Genomic DNA, 16456 nt, shown 5'->3' with positions numbered 1-16456 from the left:
GGCACACGAATAGAAAACTCATTATTTGTGTTAATTACTAAAAATTGATTCATTTTCCAAAGTAAGGGGTAAAATATAAGTGAAGACTCTCCAAGAAGACATGTAGGATTGTTTTAAGAGCTTATAGCAGAGCCTAAACACTTTCAAATAGGTTTAAAAAGATCAACAAGTCATCAGGTTCTATGAGAATAAAATGTAGGAAAATCATGTTTGACATCAACAATCTTTTAATGTCTAATGAGTCATAATATCTTGTCTAGCTTATAGAAAGAAAATATGTAAAACTCATGGTTCAAAAATACTTGTTCAAAGGAAAGAAAAACAACAAAGTAGGAAAAAAGTGAGGAAAACAAAAGCAATTTCAGCTCACCTGCCACTGCCAAAAAAATTTTTTTAAAAAACCCTACACACTTGAAGGAAACATAAAATTGTGTTAATATTTAGTGTTATAAATTCAGGTTGGATTTTTAAAATTTTACCAATAAAAGAATAAAAATAAAAGATATAAAAAAGAATAAAAATAAAAATAAAAGAAAGACACATGGAAGCAAATGAGTAGTATACCTTCTCATAGAGGCCACTAGATAAATTTACAGTGGTAAATATAAATGTAGTAGATTTCAGAATTTAGAAAATGACCTTTCACCAAAACCTCTGCTTTTTACCTTTCTGTTCTGTAGCCTCCAGCAACTCCTTCCAGAGGCTGGCAACTTCACTCAGACGAGTGGTCACATTGTCAGAGGCATAGTGACCACCTTCAATCATCTCTTGGCCAGTTTTCTGTATGTTTTTCAGCAGGGTCTCATTAACTTCCAATTCCTTTTCAAAGACTTGCCGCTTTTGAACCCTGCTCTTCAAGTTCTGTATGTCCTGAGATAAGATAAAAAAAAAAAAAAAATTACTTGAAGAATGAGGAACAGAAATTTTGAAAATAAGAGGTTACTTCTCACTATAAATCTAATGAACAATGCTAACAATAAGATAAAAGGGGGAACCTTCCTAGTCCAGCGTTTGAGAAATTCATGCAATGAATCCCTCTTTCTACATGTGGCAGACATGGCAAACTAAGCTGGCAATTTTTTTTGCTGGACTTAGATATGGCTTGAAGATCATTTTGAATATGACACCCCATTCAAGCACTAACAATCAGAGCTGTCATGAAAGGTGAAAATTATCTTCCATTCCTCACCGCATACATGAACTTTCCATCCATTTGACCCATATAGAGATCTGTTTATTAAACATATACTGGAGCCATAACTCATCTAGTGAATGCAAACACATACAAACAAGCTTCACAAAATGAAATGCAAGGATAAGATGTTCATAGCTCTATCAAGATATAAGAACAAAAGGATCAGAAGTATACATTTAAGACTAAATAATATAAGGAAAATAAATACTTTCAATAGATACTGGCCTAGAAATCAAAAGCCTAATTCTCGTCCTAATGGTAAATGTGAAGGTTTGTAAACATACAAGTGTGTACATAATAGTTTATATTATATAATATTTTTGAGTGCAATATATGTGTTAGTACAACCCTAAGGAAGAGGAATCTATGGCACAGAGATAATTCAGGAATTTCCATAAACAAACTAAAGCAAAAATTCAAGCCCAGGTTTACCTGCTCCAGAGTTCATGCTTCTAACTTTTTGTTAAACCACCTTCTAAATAACTGGATAACTTTGGGCAACTCAGATCCTGGTTTCTTTAACTATAAAATAAGGGGCTGTTCTCTTCCAGCTACAACATTTTATAAGTTTATATTATACCAAATATTTAGGTTACTTTTGAGTTCCTAGTAGTTTTCACAAACTTTAAATGTATTGGTGGGATTAGACACAACATTTACGTACTATAGGGATGCAGAGAGGAGCAGAAAAGGTGAGAAAAGGGCAATAAGCAGCTTAATAAGGAACATTCCCTACTTTCCCCCATTTGGCTAAGAATCACCAAAAATTGTGCCAGAGGAAAGAGGTGAAGAACATCAGAGTATAGGAAAACCAAAATCTAGATCCTTGATATTTAACTGTATAAATAGCCTTCAGGGAGTCATTGCCCTTTTCTGAGCCTCTGTTTTGTCATCTATAAAATGAGGATCAGCAGCTGAATGCTAAAGTTCATTTTACTTCAAGACTGTACTTCCAAAGAAAGGAACTCCTGATGACTACATCCAGCTCCTGAAAACTCTGCCTACCTTGTAATCTTCATCATCTGCCAACTTTTTCTTCTTGTTGATCCAGTTCTTTAGGTCATCTGAGTCCTGATACAGTTTTTGCAGAAGCAATGAATCCTTCAGCAATCTACGTCTAATGGCAGCCTTTTCACGTAGTGCATTCCGCCGGGCTAACAGCTGCAAAAACCATGAATAAACTTACTGTCAGCAAAACCAAATATGGACACGTGAGATTTGCTGACCACCCTGGTCACCATGCCCACCAAAACTCTTCTTGATTCTGGTGCATAGGCACACAGAAGCTCTAGGCCCTTGGACATACCCCGTCACGGATAGCAGTGATGTTCTCTGAATCATAATGGTCATCATCAATCAATTTGGTTGCAGTCTTGTCTACAGTCTGAAAAAATAAAAATAAAAATGAATGCTATTCCCTCAGTGACCACTGAGTAAGTGGCCACAGTTTGGGTAGCTGTTTAAAGATGAAGCATAGCAATGTGGGAAGAGAAGTTTGAAGGCCAGCAGATGTAAGTCCTTATTCAGGTTTCTGTTATAAATTGTATTTCAAAATATATACCTCAGGCCATGTCAATTACATTCTCTGTACCACAATATTTTTTAAATACAGGTTACAGTAAATGAATGCAGATGTCGCTATGAGATGATTGATTTATTCTTGTCTTCAAGAGTAAGCACTACCAATGATATAGCCACGTCCATAGCCAGTCTGTCCATCTATCTATCTATCCATGTATTCATCTCTCAAATATATCTCTATCTCTATCTCTACCTCTATCTCTATCTCCTTCTATCTCTAGCTCTAGCTATATCTCTATCTCTATCTCCAGTTACATAGGAGAAGAGTCAGAAGTTGTAGAGGTAAGTTTTCACCCTTGTTTAATCAGAAATCCCCCAAATTACTAGAGCTCAGAATTAATTGATTGGAATAAGAAAATGATCTAAAATAAATGATAACACTTTATAAACAATAAATTATTTTACACTGTTAGCTTTGACCAATGAGAATCAACAGAAAGGACACACATATCAATTAATGAGGGACTTGATATTAATTGGACTTCCACCTCTTCACCATATTGATTTAAGATTAACAGAGAAGACTAGGAATTTGCCTGTTATTTTTGTTGTTGCTGCTGCTGGTGGTGGAGGTAGTGGTATGTATGTGTATGTGGCAAGGGTGGTGTTAAAGTCAGCAGCATCCTAGGAACAGCCAGAGACATACAATGTATTGGACCCATGAAGTCTTCCTTTCACTTCTCTGAGTCCTGCCTTTACATTCACCAGCTTTCTGGGACATCGTAACTTAAGGCTCACGGGAAAACTCTGTAGTCGTATTTGATGAAAAACAGAGATAAAGATATACTATAAAGGAAAAATATGCTGCAAAGGAAAAGAGTAGACAGTACTTAGATATCTAGATGTTACCAAGGAAGAGAAAATTATATTAAGAGATTGCTAGAGAGTAAGAAATGAAAAAAATAAAATTTCTAAGTAATGATTCTATACTGAATAAGAATTCAATAATTTCTATTTACACTGCAGAAAATATTAAAAAAAATCATACACTTCATCAGAAAAAAAAAAAAAACATGGCCTATCATCTAGAAAAACTTTCCAAATATCCTTTGTAGAACAAGAATTGTGTGATAAAAATTGGTATGAGTATTTTTCTGGCTATTTTCACTTTTTTCCTAAAGATTAGTATTAGGTTTTGGCTTTCTCACTATATAAACATTTTATGTTTATAAAATTAAAGAGTTTGAAAAAGACACAAATAAACACACCAACAATGAAAGAAGAGATGCAACTTGATTATGGATAATGCTCAGGCTATGTCTGGTAGTTACAGGAGCAATGCTGTCTGGGGACAAGTATTGTGTAAAATTATGTATACAGAGAGGGAGCCAATGCCCAAACTAGGGCCCATTTCTTACTATGATCTTCTCTTCCTGGGCAATAAAGGCTTCCTCAAAGTCATCATGCTTCTGAAGAAGGGCTTCTGCACTGCCCAGTGAGTTTCCCAGATCCTCGTTTTCCAGGAAGGCCTGTAGAAGACAGAAAGACACACCTAAGCTGCGTCTGACCAGTAAGAACATTCCTCTTGGCATATCTCTGAGACAAGGACTAAGGCAGGAGGGAACAAGGTGGGAATTAGCACACATTATGATAATGGATAGAGATTAACTTTAAACAGCAGGAGCTTCAGGCCTCCTTCCTGACACTCTCATACAATTTTCTCACCTATGTTTCTGGGTCTGTCCACATGGAATTCCTCAACCAGTCTAGACATTATACTGAGCTCTCAAAACTGCCTCAAGTGGCCTACTCACCTCCACTATGGTGTACCCTGCCTGACTCATCAGTTTTTTCTTCCTGACCCTTTACCAATTTGATATTTATTTCGCTTTATTTCAATTGTAGTTAAAGCCTCTCTGCTATGTATTTAAGTACATATGCTTTTGTTGATGAGGGAATTGTAGGAGCCTTATAGAAAGGGCCCATCTTTTCTTTTTCTTGTGGATCACCCTCTAGTTCCCAAGACAAGCTTTGACTCACAGGAGTGGTTGTGAGGGAACTCACGGTAGTCATGGTGGCAAATGAAGGGTGAGAGAAATGACTTCTAGAGATGGCATGGACCCCTCCCGTTACCTCTTGTCTACTCATCCAACTGTCCACTTGCTCACTGTCTCGGTAGAAGAGATGAAAGTCCAAGCACTGCTCATACTGATGATGACGCTTTTCCCACAGTTCCAGCAGGGCAGCCCAGTTGTTGGCAAGTATTTCCATCTTTGGAAAGAAGGAGATAATGTATATGGAAGATAATTCATTTATTTTATTCTATATTTATTATGCATATAATAAACGCAAAGCCATTTAAGGATACAAAAATAAACAGCAAATGGGCTTTTAAGATTCCAACATTTAAGCAAATGATTGTACTATAGGAAGAATGGGATAAATTCCATAAAAGAGGTAAAACACTATATGTATAAGGAAATGAAAAAGACTAATTCTAATTAAGAGAGCCAGGAAGTAGAAGCATGGGAAAGCATGGAAAATCTCATACCAAACAGAGATTTAAAAGGTAGGGAATGGGTATCAGGACTTAATGCCATAAGCAAATGAACTGCAAATAATTGTTAGATAATGTAATGTGAGCTAGAGAAAAGTGCAGTGTCTAAAAAAGTGTAAACAGTCGATGAAATCCAAGTTCATAGAGCACATAAAACATCACACTGAGAAGTTTGCATTTTATTCCCAAAACAAACAAAAACCATCAGGGAAAGAGAGAAGAGACATTCTCAAACACATGAAAAAGCCTTTGTTTCTGGTCAAGCATATGCCTAAGAATTTCCAGCTTGTTACACCTGCAACTGTATTATCTCCATCAAAAAAGCAGAATAGGGCCAGGTGCGGTGATTCATGCCTGTAATACCAGCACTTTGGGGGGCCAAGGTGGATGGATCACTTGAGGTCAGGAGTTCAAAACCAGCCTGGCCAACACGGTGAAACCTGGTTTCTACAAAAAAAAAAGTAAAATAAAATAAAAATACAAAAATTAGCCAGATGTGGTGGTGCACACCTCTAGTCCCAGCTATTCAGGAGGCTGAGGCAGGAGAATCACTGGAACTCAGGAGGCAGAGGCTGCAGTGAACTGAGATTGGCCACTGTACTCCAGCCTGGGCGACAGAGTGATACTCTGTCAACAACAACAAAAAAGCAGAATAAACTATCAGAATCCCAGGATAACTGTTAAGTTTTTAAGGACTTCTTTGAGTTCTGCTTTTTCTTTGACAGAGCCTTGTTAAAAAAAAAAAAAAAAAAAAAAAAAAAAACAAAACTGTATTATAATGTCCCCCACAGAGTTCTGGGAGAAATCAAAACTTGGTCATCTCAACCTCATCCACTGAACAGTGCTAGAGGCTGTGCTTGGCATCTAGTGAGATGCAAAGAGGCATGCGGATCTTACTGTAACTATCATTCCAAGGTGTGCCTAGACTCTGCCACTGGTGCAAAATCTCTCTGGGTCAAGGTGCAGAGGTGAAGCCCTGTGATGTAGGAGGTTAGGATGATGATAAAACTGATTTCTTCATTCAGTGGAATTCTGGGTGTTTAAGATTGTCCTGTTATTTAATGTAAATTTGAAAATCACAGATGCAGGAATGTCAGCTTAATTTGAGATTGGATAGAGGAAAGAAGAACATGCAGAGGCACTGTGGGGGACCCAGAGATGAATCAGGTGCAGTCCTCCTGGAGTTTACAGTCTAGAGATGAGCATGGGAAGGTCACGAAACTGGGCATATGTCAGGAGGCAAAATGGAATGGAGGTTTCAAATTAGGTAGAAGTCAGAGGGTTGATGAAATAAAGGCTCAGAAATGAGGAAGCACACATCATGTCTTGAAAATTTCAAGTGACTCAATTTAGCAAAACAGTAGAGTTAACTCCCCATATCTGTAGGTTCCACACCTGTAGATTTAACCAACCATGGGTATAAAATATTTTTTAAAAATTCCATCTCTATTGAACATGTACAGACTTTTTGCTTATTCCCTAAATAATACAGTATAACAATTATTTACATAGCATTTACATTGTATGAAGTATTATAAGTAATCTGAAGATAATTTAAAGTGTACAGGAGAATGTACATGCATCGTATGCAAATATTATGCCGTTTCTTGAGCATCTGCAGATTTTGGCACCTGAGGGAGGTCCTGGAACCAATGCCCCATGGATAATAAGTGATAACTGTATATGAAAGGAAGCAGTGTAAAAGTTTGATTCATATTATTAACATGTTTAAATGACTTCTATCCTTTTCCCATTCAGAGATTATCATATTATTGTGAGATTATGTAAAGACTACATATATAATTGGAATTTAACAAACTCTATTAAACTAGATTACCTTTTCCCGAACTTCATCGGAGGCTTCATGATTGGCATCCAGGAGGTCTCGACCAGTCTCAGCAGCAGATTGAAATCGGTCATGGTAAGAGTCAATCTCATGCTGTGGCCACAAAACAAAATGTCTCAAAATGCAGCAAGAAACCTGGCATTTCTGGTATTCAGCCAAATAACCTGCCCCCTCCTCCTACTGGCGAGCCTTTCTTCTCTACCTTATGCTGCTGATGCCTGTCCAGCAGAACTTCTCCACCAGCCACATCTGTTGGCAGCTCATCAGCATTGATCGCAGCAGTCTTCTCCTTCATCCAGCCTGAGAGTTCATCAAAGTCAGATGAGAATCGATGGTACCTGTGGGAAAAGTGAGGTAAAAGACAGGAAGGAGAAACCAGATATGAAAGGACATTGAACAAAGATTTAGGTTTGGGTTGAGGTAAGATGTATGAGTTGCTCCTTACTCTAATCCTAGGTTCCCTTTTTCCTGATTATTTCCTGTTACTTACAGTCAGAGATTAGTGGTGCAGGTTGTAAGTCCTTCACCCCAGGTTTTATATTTCTAGGGTAGGTATGTCACTGTGGGATGTGACCCATGAGCATTACACCTCCACCACCTCAGGGTCACACCTACCCTAGAGGTACTTAAAATGGAGTAAGGTGCTCACAATGCAACCAACAAACAATACGTGTTGCTATATAAATAAGAATCACCTTGTGGGAAGGAAGAACTAGAATTAGCGTTAGGATTCCTCGTGTATCTAGCTCATCTTTAACCCTGTTAATAAGAAGCAAGAGCTGCAAAACAGTTACCTATTTTAAAAAGTTAAATGCTCATCTTTTGTTTTGAAATCATAACCATATGACAAGCACTGTCCTCTGGGTATTTAAGGACTAACCATAAGAATTAATACTGAAATGATGCCTGGTTATTAGGGGTTTTTGTAAGCTTGTAATCCACATTCAGGAAATAATACTGAAGTTATTTTGATGCTCTTCAGCTTGTATTTCATGTCTTTCAGTTCCTTATCTAGAGTCAGAATTTTGAAATGTTTCTTCAGTTGCTTTTCCAGCTTTTTGAGCCACTTCATAGCATCCCACAATAATACAAGCAGGGGAAGATGGAAATTTGCAGATGAGTGGAGGTGTGATGCTGATCACAGTAGTCTCCTTTTATTTGTGGGAGATACATTTCAATATGCCCAGAAGGTGCCAGAAACTGCAGATAGTACCAAACACTATATACACTACGTTTTTTCTTATACCTATATGCCTATAATAGAGTATGACTTATAAGTTAAGTACAGCAAGAGATTAACAACAATAACTAATGATAAAATAGAACAATTAAATAAAATAAGAATTATTTAAACATAAGCACTGTGATACTAAGACAGTCAATCCATAACTTAGACTGCTACTAAGTGACTAACGAGTGAGTAGATATACAGCAAGGATATGCTGGACAAAGGAATGATTCATCTTCCAGTGGGACAAAGTGGACCAGCCAGAAATTTTATAATGCCTCTTTGAATAATAAGCAATTTAAAACTTGTAAGTTATTTATTACTGGAATTTTCCATTTAACATTTTCAAACTGTGGTTGACTGCTGTTAACTGAAACCACAGATAAGGGGGTACTACTATATTATATCAGTCACAAAGGACTTCCTTTGGCAACTTAAATCTTTCGTCTCTACTGAGCAGGCAGGAGAGCTGATTCTCTCGCTATTTGACTTCCTTTACTCTTATTTCTTCTCTTGCTATTACATCTGGGCCCTGTAGAGATAGGTAGAGCAATAAAGGGGAGGGATTTCCCACCAATAAGTAGCCTGCAGTTTTTCATATCTGCTGGTGGCCAGGGCACGAATGTGCTCCCAGTTGGAGACCAGATCTTCTTTCATCTCCTGGATCTGAGGTGCATCTGAAGGATGGGAAAGTGTCAGCTTCTCTGCTTTAGCACATAACTCCTTCACCTTTGGGATGAAAAAGAAACCTAGTAGGAAATCCAAGTACTCTGACTCCCCCTGGCAAAGCTTTGTGGGAGAGGTATAAAAAGTCATATGAATAATAATAATTTAGACATAGACATACGAATAGATTTCTATTAATATACTAATGTACTATATTGATAATTACAATTCACTAAGTAATTTTCAGTCTCTCATTATGCTAAGCACTTTACATGAATGTTCTCATTTTATATTATTCATTTAATAATACCATGAGGTAGCAATTGTTCTTATTTTTCTTTTATGTGAAAACTGAGAGATTAAGTATTTTATTTGCTTAAGATCATTCAGCTAGAAAACGTCAGAAGCAAGGTTCCGAACTAAGTTTTCCTTCCCCACCCCTCTATGCCATTTCCCTAAATATTACTGTGGGAGGCAGAAAGACATTTCTGTCCACAAGGCCAAGAAAATTTCAGTAATGCTGGATCATTTTCAGCACAACCTCTGAGGAGCAGGGTTACTAGGGCAAAATGTGGACATGGGTGGCTTTTCACATGTTATTAGCCCTTTCATTATACTCAACTATAACCAGATGATGTCTAGGGATTGGAATTTCCACACCATTATTTGTCAAATTATGGGTTTTATTATTCATTATTAGAGAAAAAGACCAAAACAACAACAACAAAAAGGAAGAATGAAAGAAAAAGTAGAATGGTGGAAGTTTGCAGAAACTGGAAACACGGATAGGCCTAAAATTAAATTACAGCAAATGTGGATCTTTCTGTGGGCTGACTCCCCTGTGCACTCTCAATAGTAATTGGTTTACGTTCTGGCTACATTTGTGAGGGGAAGAAGTAAAGGATGGAAATCATTTAAGAAAATAGGCTTGTTCTAAGTTCTAGTGTGCCTGAGATTTTCCAGGTTTTAAAAGGAAACCTAAAGGTAGGTTTAGCATTAAGTGTCTTGAAGTTTATTTTAAAAGGAGAAGACAATGTTTTTCTGATCTACTGAGTACAAAAAGAATCAGGATTCAGCTGCAACAGAACAAAATGTGGTTAGATGAAAGGGTAGAGTCTGGCCACGGTGTATTTTACTCAGTGAGATTAGGAATCAACCTTGGAGGTATATTTGTTTTGTTTTTAAATTGTGAAATAAGTTAGGAAATCACAAGAGCATATAAAACATATGTGTATATTTAAATAAAAATAATTCAAATGAAAATAAGGTATATCCAGTATCCACGTATAAGTTAAGAACTGGAAGGAAGAAGCGTATTCAAGTGCACACAATTTCTTCTCCATTGAAAACAGTGAACTTATTGTGCCCTCTGGAGGCATGGTAATAGGCAAGATAATCAACAATTGCCTCTTCTAGCTCAATGGGCTAGCCATTTCTCTAACAGCGCCTTACCTTGTCACTCATGACTGCAAGATTTCTCTCAAGTCCCTTGTGACTGTGAAACAGTGCTTCAGAGGCAACAAGGTCTTTGCCATAGTCCTCAGAGGTGAGTACAGGTTCCTTCTCCTTGATCCACTGGATGGCTTCAGTCACATCCCTGCAGACATTAACAAGAGCTCCAACCAAAGAAGACAGCAGGCATTACAGGGCAAACAGTCCAACAGAACTCACAGCAAGGACCATCCTAGTTGACCCAGGAGCAATTATCCTTTCTTCCTACATACTAGCAAAAAGTAATATAAAATGTTCTTACTTAATGGTTATTTCTATTAAGATGTTAAGGTCCTGGGCTTCTTGACAGCTGAGCCTCTAGAGATATGTTCCATATCTGGGTCAGCTCTTTAGGAATGCTTTTCTTCTTCCTAACTCCATCTTCCATTTAATTATTAACCTGCTTCCCTTCCCTCTGCAGCGCTTCCATTCCTAAGTCACCAGTGCTACTTTTTTAGTTATTTTGATCTCCAATCTCTACATCCTTGGCCATAGAGGAGGTCACAGATTTCTTTACATTCCCCTTTGCTGTCCCAAAGGCAAGTACATGATCCACTTTTGTTTGAAGTGTTGACCACTAATTGCTAACAGAAGTGGAAAGAGCCTAATACAAAGACACAGTTTTTATAAAGCACTTCAAAGTTTTCCATAAAGCAGTGGCCAGATCCATACCTTTTGAATCGTTGTAAGTCTGCAGCATTGGACAGAGCTTTCTGTCTCTGGAGAGCCAAACCACGAAGGCGCTCCCAGGCAGCATTCACCTCATTTTGCTTAAACTGAATTAAGGGTAGGTCAGGATGGTTTTCCTGTTGAAGGAAAACAACACTGGAGTTACACAGAGAAGAGATTATATTTAAAAAATTATTCAAACACTTTTCATTTTACATTAGTTCATACTTTTTCAGAAGTGAAAACTGACCATTGTAGCCAGGCACTGAACTTCATCATAGCCCTCCTCCCTAGCTCCAACTTGATGTACATTACCAAAACCTAGAAAAAAAACCTGCCAGATGTTGTATCTGTGCCCACAGCAGTGGACTAGCCTATTAGCACAGGTTGCCCAGCCCTAATGTTATTTTTAGAGCTCCACCTTGTCAATGCTTGAAATCTCCTTGAAATCCTGGAAACCAAGGAAAAGAAGAGGAAATTCCTTTTATGAAATATGACTTAATTTTCTTAAAGACTAGTACTGTGGGTCTTAACTTTTTTGTGGTCCTCACACCTTTGAGAATCCAATAAAAGCTATTTTTCTCTTCCCAGAATTATACACACATGCTTTCACATACGATTTTGCATAAAATTTCAGGCATTTTTGCAAACCATCCAAAGTAGTGAGATCTGTGAATACTAGATTAAGCTGGAAGCATCAGTCTGTTTTGATACTTTGCAATTTTGAGGCATTCCCATATGCCTAAGTCTCCTTACTCTTCCTGTCCCTGTTTCTCTCCATTTTCATTCCCATTCCCAAGTCTCTCCAGACAGAATTTTCTACATTCTCCTTCTCATGTACATGGTTCTTTCTATTACAGCAGTGTAGGCCCCACTCAAGAGCACAGAATATAATCTAGCTGTGTTGGATTTATTCTTTCTGTGATAGATTGGAAAAAAAATGGCATGCTATTTTGCTGCTCATCCCTTCAAAAGGTAGAGTATGTTTCCTCAAGTCTTGGATCTTGGATGGTCTTTAACTTGCTTACTGATAGAAAGTAGCAGAAGTAATTTTCTATGAGTTCCAGCACCTAGACCTCAAGAAAACTTTCATTTTCTACTCTCATACTCTTGTAACACTGGTATGTAAGAAGCATCGTCTACTGCATGATGAGAGGTCACCCAGAGATCTCCTCAATCCTCCCAAATCATCCTCATCAGGGTCCCAGACGTGGGATTGAGGCCACCTTAGATCCTTCACCCCAGCTGAGCCACCTGATAACTTCAGACACATAAAAATGCCAGGTAACATCAGGAAAACAGCCCAGCAGAGCAGCTCAATCATCTGACTCACAAAGTCATTAACAAGTAAGATGTTAAATTTCTTGATTAGTTAGACAGTAATAGATAAATGAAAAACTTCCACAGCAAGAGAAAAGTGATGGAGGTAGAAAATTTAGAAACTACTGGAAATATGGCCTGAAAGAAAAATAGGAAAACATAGGTTATTTTCCTACTCCAGCACTCATTCATTCTGAAGTCTTCTTTTTATTAAGTCAGGAAAATCATTCTCACTATAGAGCTGCAATCATAATGAAACTATAAATGGAAAAGCAAAATATAGCCAACTGTTGGAGTTTATTTATTTTACATCTATATACTTACGTACACATGTAAACTTATATATATATACATCAAAAACTTAAGTATTTTCTTAAGTAAATAAAAGTAAAACTGCTTCCTTTCCTTCCTCAATCCTCCGAAATAATCTTGTATAATGATATTACCTATGCATATATATGTATAAATAATGATAGCTCAACATTATTTTATATGCTCTGCTACTTTATTTTTGTGTTTTTTCATGAAGAAAAAGTGCCCCATTGGGAGGGGCACCCGTCATTGCCCAGGCTTCCTTAGGTAAACAAAGCAGCCAGGAAGCTCGAACTGGGTGGAGCCCACCACAGCTCAAGGAGGCCTGCCTGCCTCTGTAGGCTCCACCTCTGGGGGCAGGGCACAGACAAACAAAAAGATAGCAGTAACCTCTGCAGACTTAAATGTCCCTGTCTGACAGCTTTGAAGAGAGCAGTGGTTCTCACAGCACGCAGCTGGAGATCTGAGAACGGGCAGACTGCCTCCTCAAGTGGGTCCCTGACCCCTGACCCCTCACCCCCAAGCAGCCTAATTGGGAGGCACCCCCCAGAAGGGGCAGACTGACACCTCACACGGCCAGGTACTCCAACAGACCTGCAGCTGAGGGTCCTGTCTGTTAGAAGGAAAACTAACAAACAGAAAGGACATCCACACCAAAAATCCATCTGTACTTCACCATCATCAAAGACCCAAAGTAGATAAAACCACAAAGATGGGGAAAAAACAGAGCAGAAAAACTGGAAACTCTAAAAAGCAGAGCGCTTCTCCTCCTCAAAAGGAACACAGTTCCTCACCAGCAACAGAACAAAGCTGGACGGAGAATGACTTTGACGAGCTGAGAGAAGAAGGCTTCAGACAATCAAATTACTACGAGCTACGGGAGGATATTCAAACCAAAGGCAAAGAAGTTGAAAACTTTGAAAAAAATTTAGAAGAATGTATAACTAGAATAATCAATACAGGGAAGTGCTTAAGGGAGCTGATGGAGCTGAAAACCAAGGCTCGAGAACTACGTGAAGAATGCAGAAGCCTCACGAGCCGATGCGATCAACTGGAAGAAAGGGTATCAGCTATGGAAGATGAAATGAATGAAATGAAGCGAGAAGGGAATTTTAGAGAAAAAAGAATAAAAAGAAACGAGCAAAGCCTCCAAGAAATATGGGACTATGTGAAAAGACCAAATCTATGTCTGATTTGTGTACCTGAAACTGATGGGGAGAATGGAACCAAGTTGGAAAACGCTCTGCAGGATATTATCCAGGAGAACTTTCCCAATATAGCAAGGCAGTTCAACATTCAGATTCAGGAAATACAGAGAACGCCACAAAGATACTCCTCGAGAAGAGCAACTCCAAGACACATCATTGTCAGATTCACCAAAGTTGAAATGAAGGAAAAAATGTTAAGGGCAGCCAGAGAGAAAAGTCGGGTTACCCTCAAAGGGAAGCCCATCAGACTAACAGCGGATCTCTCGGCAGAAACTCTACAAGCCAGAAGAGAGTGGGGGCCAATATTCAACATTCTTAAAGAAAAGAATTTCCAACCCAGAATTTCATATCCAGCCAAACTAAGCTTCATAAGTGAAGGAGAAATAAAATACTTTACAGACAAGCAAATGCTGAGAGATTTTGTCACCACCAGGCCTGCCCTAAAAGAGCTCCTGAAGGAAGCGCTAAACATGGAAAGGAACAACCGGTACCAGCCACTGTAAAATCATGCCAAAATGTAAAGACCATCGAGACTAGGAAGAGACTGCATCAACTAACGAGCAAAATAACCAGCAAACATCATAATGACAGGATCAAATTCACACATAACAATATTAACTTTAAATGTAAATGGACTAAATGCTCTAATTAAAAGACACAGACTGGCAAATTGGATAAAGACCCAAGACCCATCAGTGTGCTATATTCAGGAAACCCATCTCACGTGCAGAGACACACATAGGCTCAAAATAAAAGGATGGAGGAAGATCTACCAAGCAAATGGAAAGCAAAAAAAGGCAGGGGTTGCAATCCTAGTCTCTGATAAAACAGACTTTAAACCAACAAAGATGAAAAGAGACAAAGAAGGCCATTACATAATGGTAAAGGGATCAATTCAACAAGAAGAGCTAACTATCCTAAATATATATGCACCCAATACAGGAGCACCCAGATTCATAAAGCAAGTCCTGAGTGACCTACAAAGAGACTTAGACTCCCACACATTAATAATGGGAGACTTTAACACCCCACTGTCAACATTAGACAGATCAATGAGACAGAAAGTCAACAAGGATACCCAGGAATTGAACTCAGCTCTGCACCAAGTGGACCTAATAGACATCTACAGAACTCTCCACCCCAAATCAACAGAATATACATTTTTTCAGCACCACACCACACCTATTCCAAAATTGACCACATACTTGGAAGTAAAGCTCTCCTTCAGCAAATGGAAAAGAACAGAAATTATAACAAACTGTCTCTCAGACCACAGTGCAATCAAGCTAGAACTCAGGATTAAGAATCTCACTCAAAACCGCTCAACTACATGGAAACTGAACAACCTGCTCCTGAATGACTACTGGGTACATAACGAAATGAAGGCAGAAACAAAGATGTTCTTTGAAACCAACGAGAACAAAGACACAACACACCAGAATCTTTGGGACACATTCAAAGCAGTGTGTAGAGGCAAATTTATAGCACTAAATGCCCACAAGAGAAAGCAGGAAAGATCCAAAATTGACACCCTAACATCACAATTAAAAGAACTAGAAAAGCAAGAGCAAACACATTCAAAAGCTAGCAGAAGGCAAGAAATAACTAAAATCAGAGCAGAACTGAAGGAAATAGAGACACAAAAAACCCTTCAAAAAATTAATGAATCCAGGAGCTGGTTTTTTGAAAAGATCAAAAAACTTGATAGACCACTAGCAAGACTAATAAAGAAAAAAAGAGAGAAGAATCAAATAGATGCAAAAAAAAATGATAAAGGGGATATCACCACTGATCCCACAGAAATACAAACTACCATCAGAGAATACTACAAACACCTCTATGCAAGTAAACTAGAAAATCTAGAAGAAATGGATAAATTCCTCGACACATACACTCTCCCAAGACTAAACCAGGAAGAAGTTGAATCTCTGAATAGACCAATAACAGGAGCGGAAATTGTGGCAATAATCAATAGCTTACCAACAAAAAGAGTCCAGGACCAGATGGATTCACAGCCGAATTGTACCAGAGGTAGAAGGAGGAACTGGTACCATTCCTTCTGAAACTATTCCAATCAATAGAAAAAGAGGGAATCCTCCCTAACTCATTTTATGAGGCCAGCATCATCCTGATACCAAAGCCGGGCAGAGACACAACCAAAAAGGAGAATTTTAGATCAATATCCTTGATGAAAATTGATGCAAAAATCCTCAATAAAATACCGGCAAACCGAATCCAGCAGCACATCAAAAAGCTTATCCACCATGATCAAGTGGGCTTCATCCCTGGGATGCAAGGCTGGTTCAATATATGCAAATCAATAAATGTAATCCAGCATATAAACAGCACCAAAGACAAAAACCACATGATTATCTCAATAGATGCAGAAAAGGCCTTTGACAAAATTCAACAACCCTTCATGCTAAAAACTCTCAATAAATTA

At 38.2% G+C, this 16456-nt stretch overlaps 1 protein-coding gene across 1 annotated transcript in view; it reads right to left on the bottom strand.

The window, feature by feature from the left end:
• The window catches only part of SPTA1 (spectrin alpha, erythrocytic 1), an 83042-nt gene that overhangs the window by 57878 nt on the left and 8708 nt on the right, over nucleotides 1-16456 (bottom strand). Inside the window, exons 6-15 of the mRNA XM_024255030.2 lie at nucleotides 11177-11310; nucleotides 10466-10610; nucleotides 8922-9076; nucleotides 7322-7457; nucleotides 7111-7212; nucleotides 4850-4987; nucleotides 4135-4245; nucleotides 2502-2579; nucleotides 2201-2356; nucleotides 666-870 (exon numbers count right to left, since the gene is read on the bottom strand). Of these exons, the coding sequence (XP_024110798.2) occupies nucleotides 666-870; nucleotides 2201-2356; nucleotides 2502-2579; nucleotides 4135-4245; nucleotides 4850-4987; nucleotides 7111-7212; nucleotides 7322-7457; nucleotides 8922-9076; nucleotides 10466-10610; nucleotides 11177-11310 (1360 nt within the window). The remainder of the gene's footprint in view (nucleotides 1-665; nucleotides 871-2200; nucleotides 2357-2501; nucleotides 2580-4134; nucleotides 4246-4849; nucleotides 4988-7110; nucleotides 7213-7321; nucleotides 7458-8921; nucleotides 9077-10465; nucleotides 10611-11176; nucleotides 11311-16456) is intronic.

This window comes from Pongo abelii, chromosome 1 (assembly GCF_028885655.2).
Source record: "Pongo abelii isolate AG06213 chromosome 1, NHGRI_mPonAbe1-v2.0_pri, whole genome shotgun sequence".
NCBI classification, from domain to species: Eukaryota; Metazoa; Chordata; class Mammalia; order Primates; family Hominidae; genus Pongo; species Pongo abelii.
This window is presented reverse-complemented; position numbering and strand designations above follow the sequence as displayed.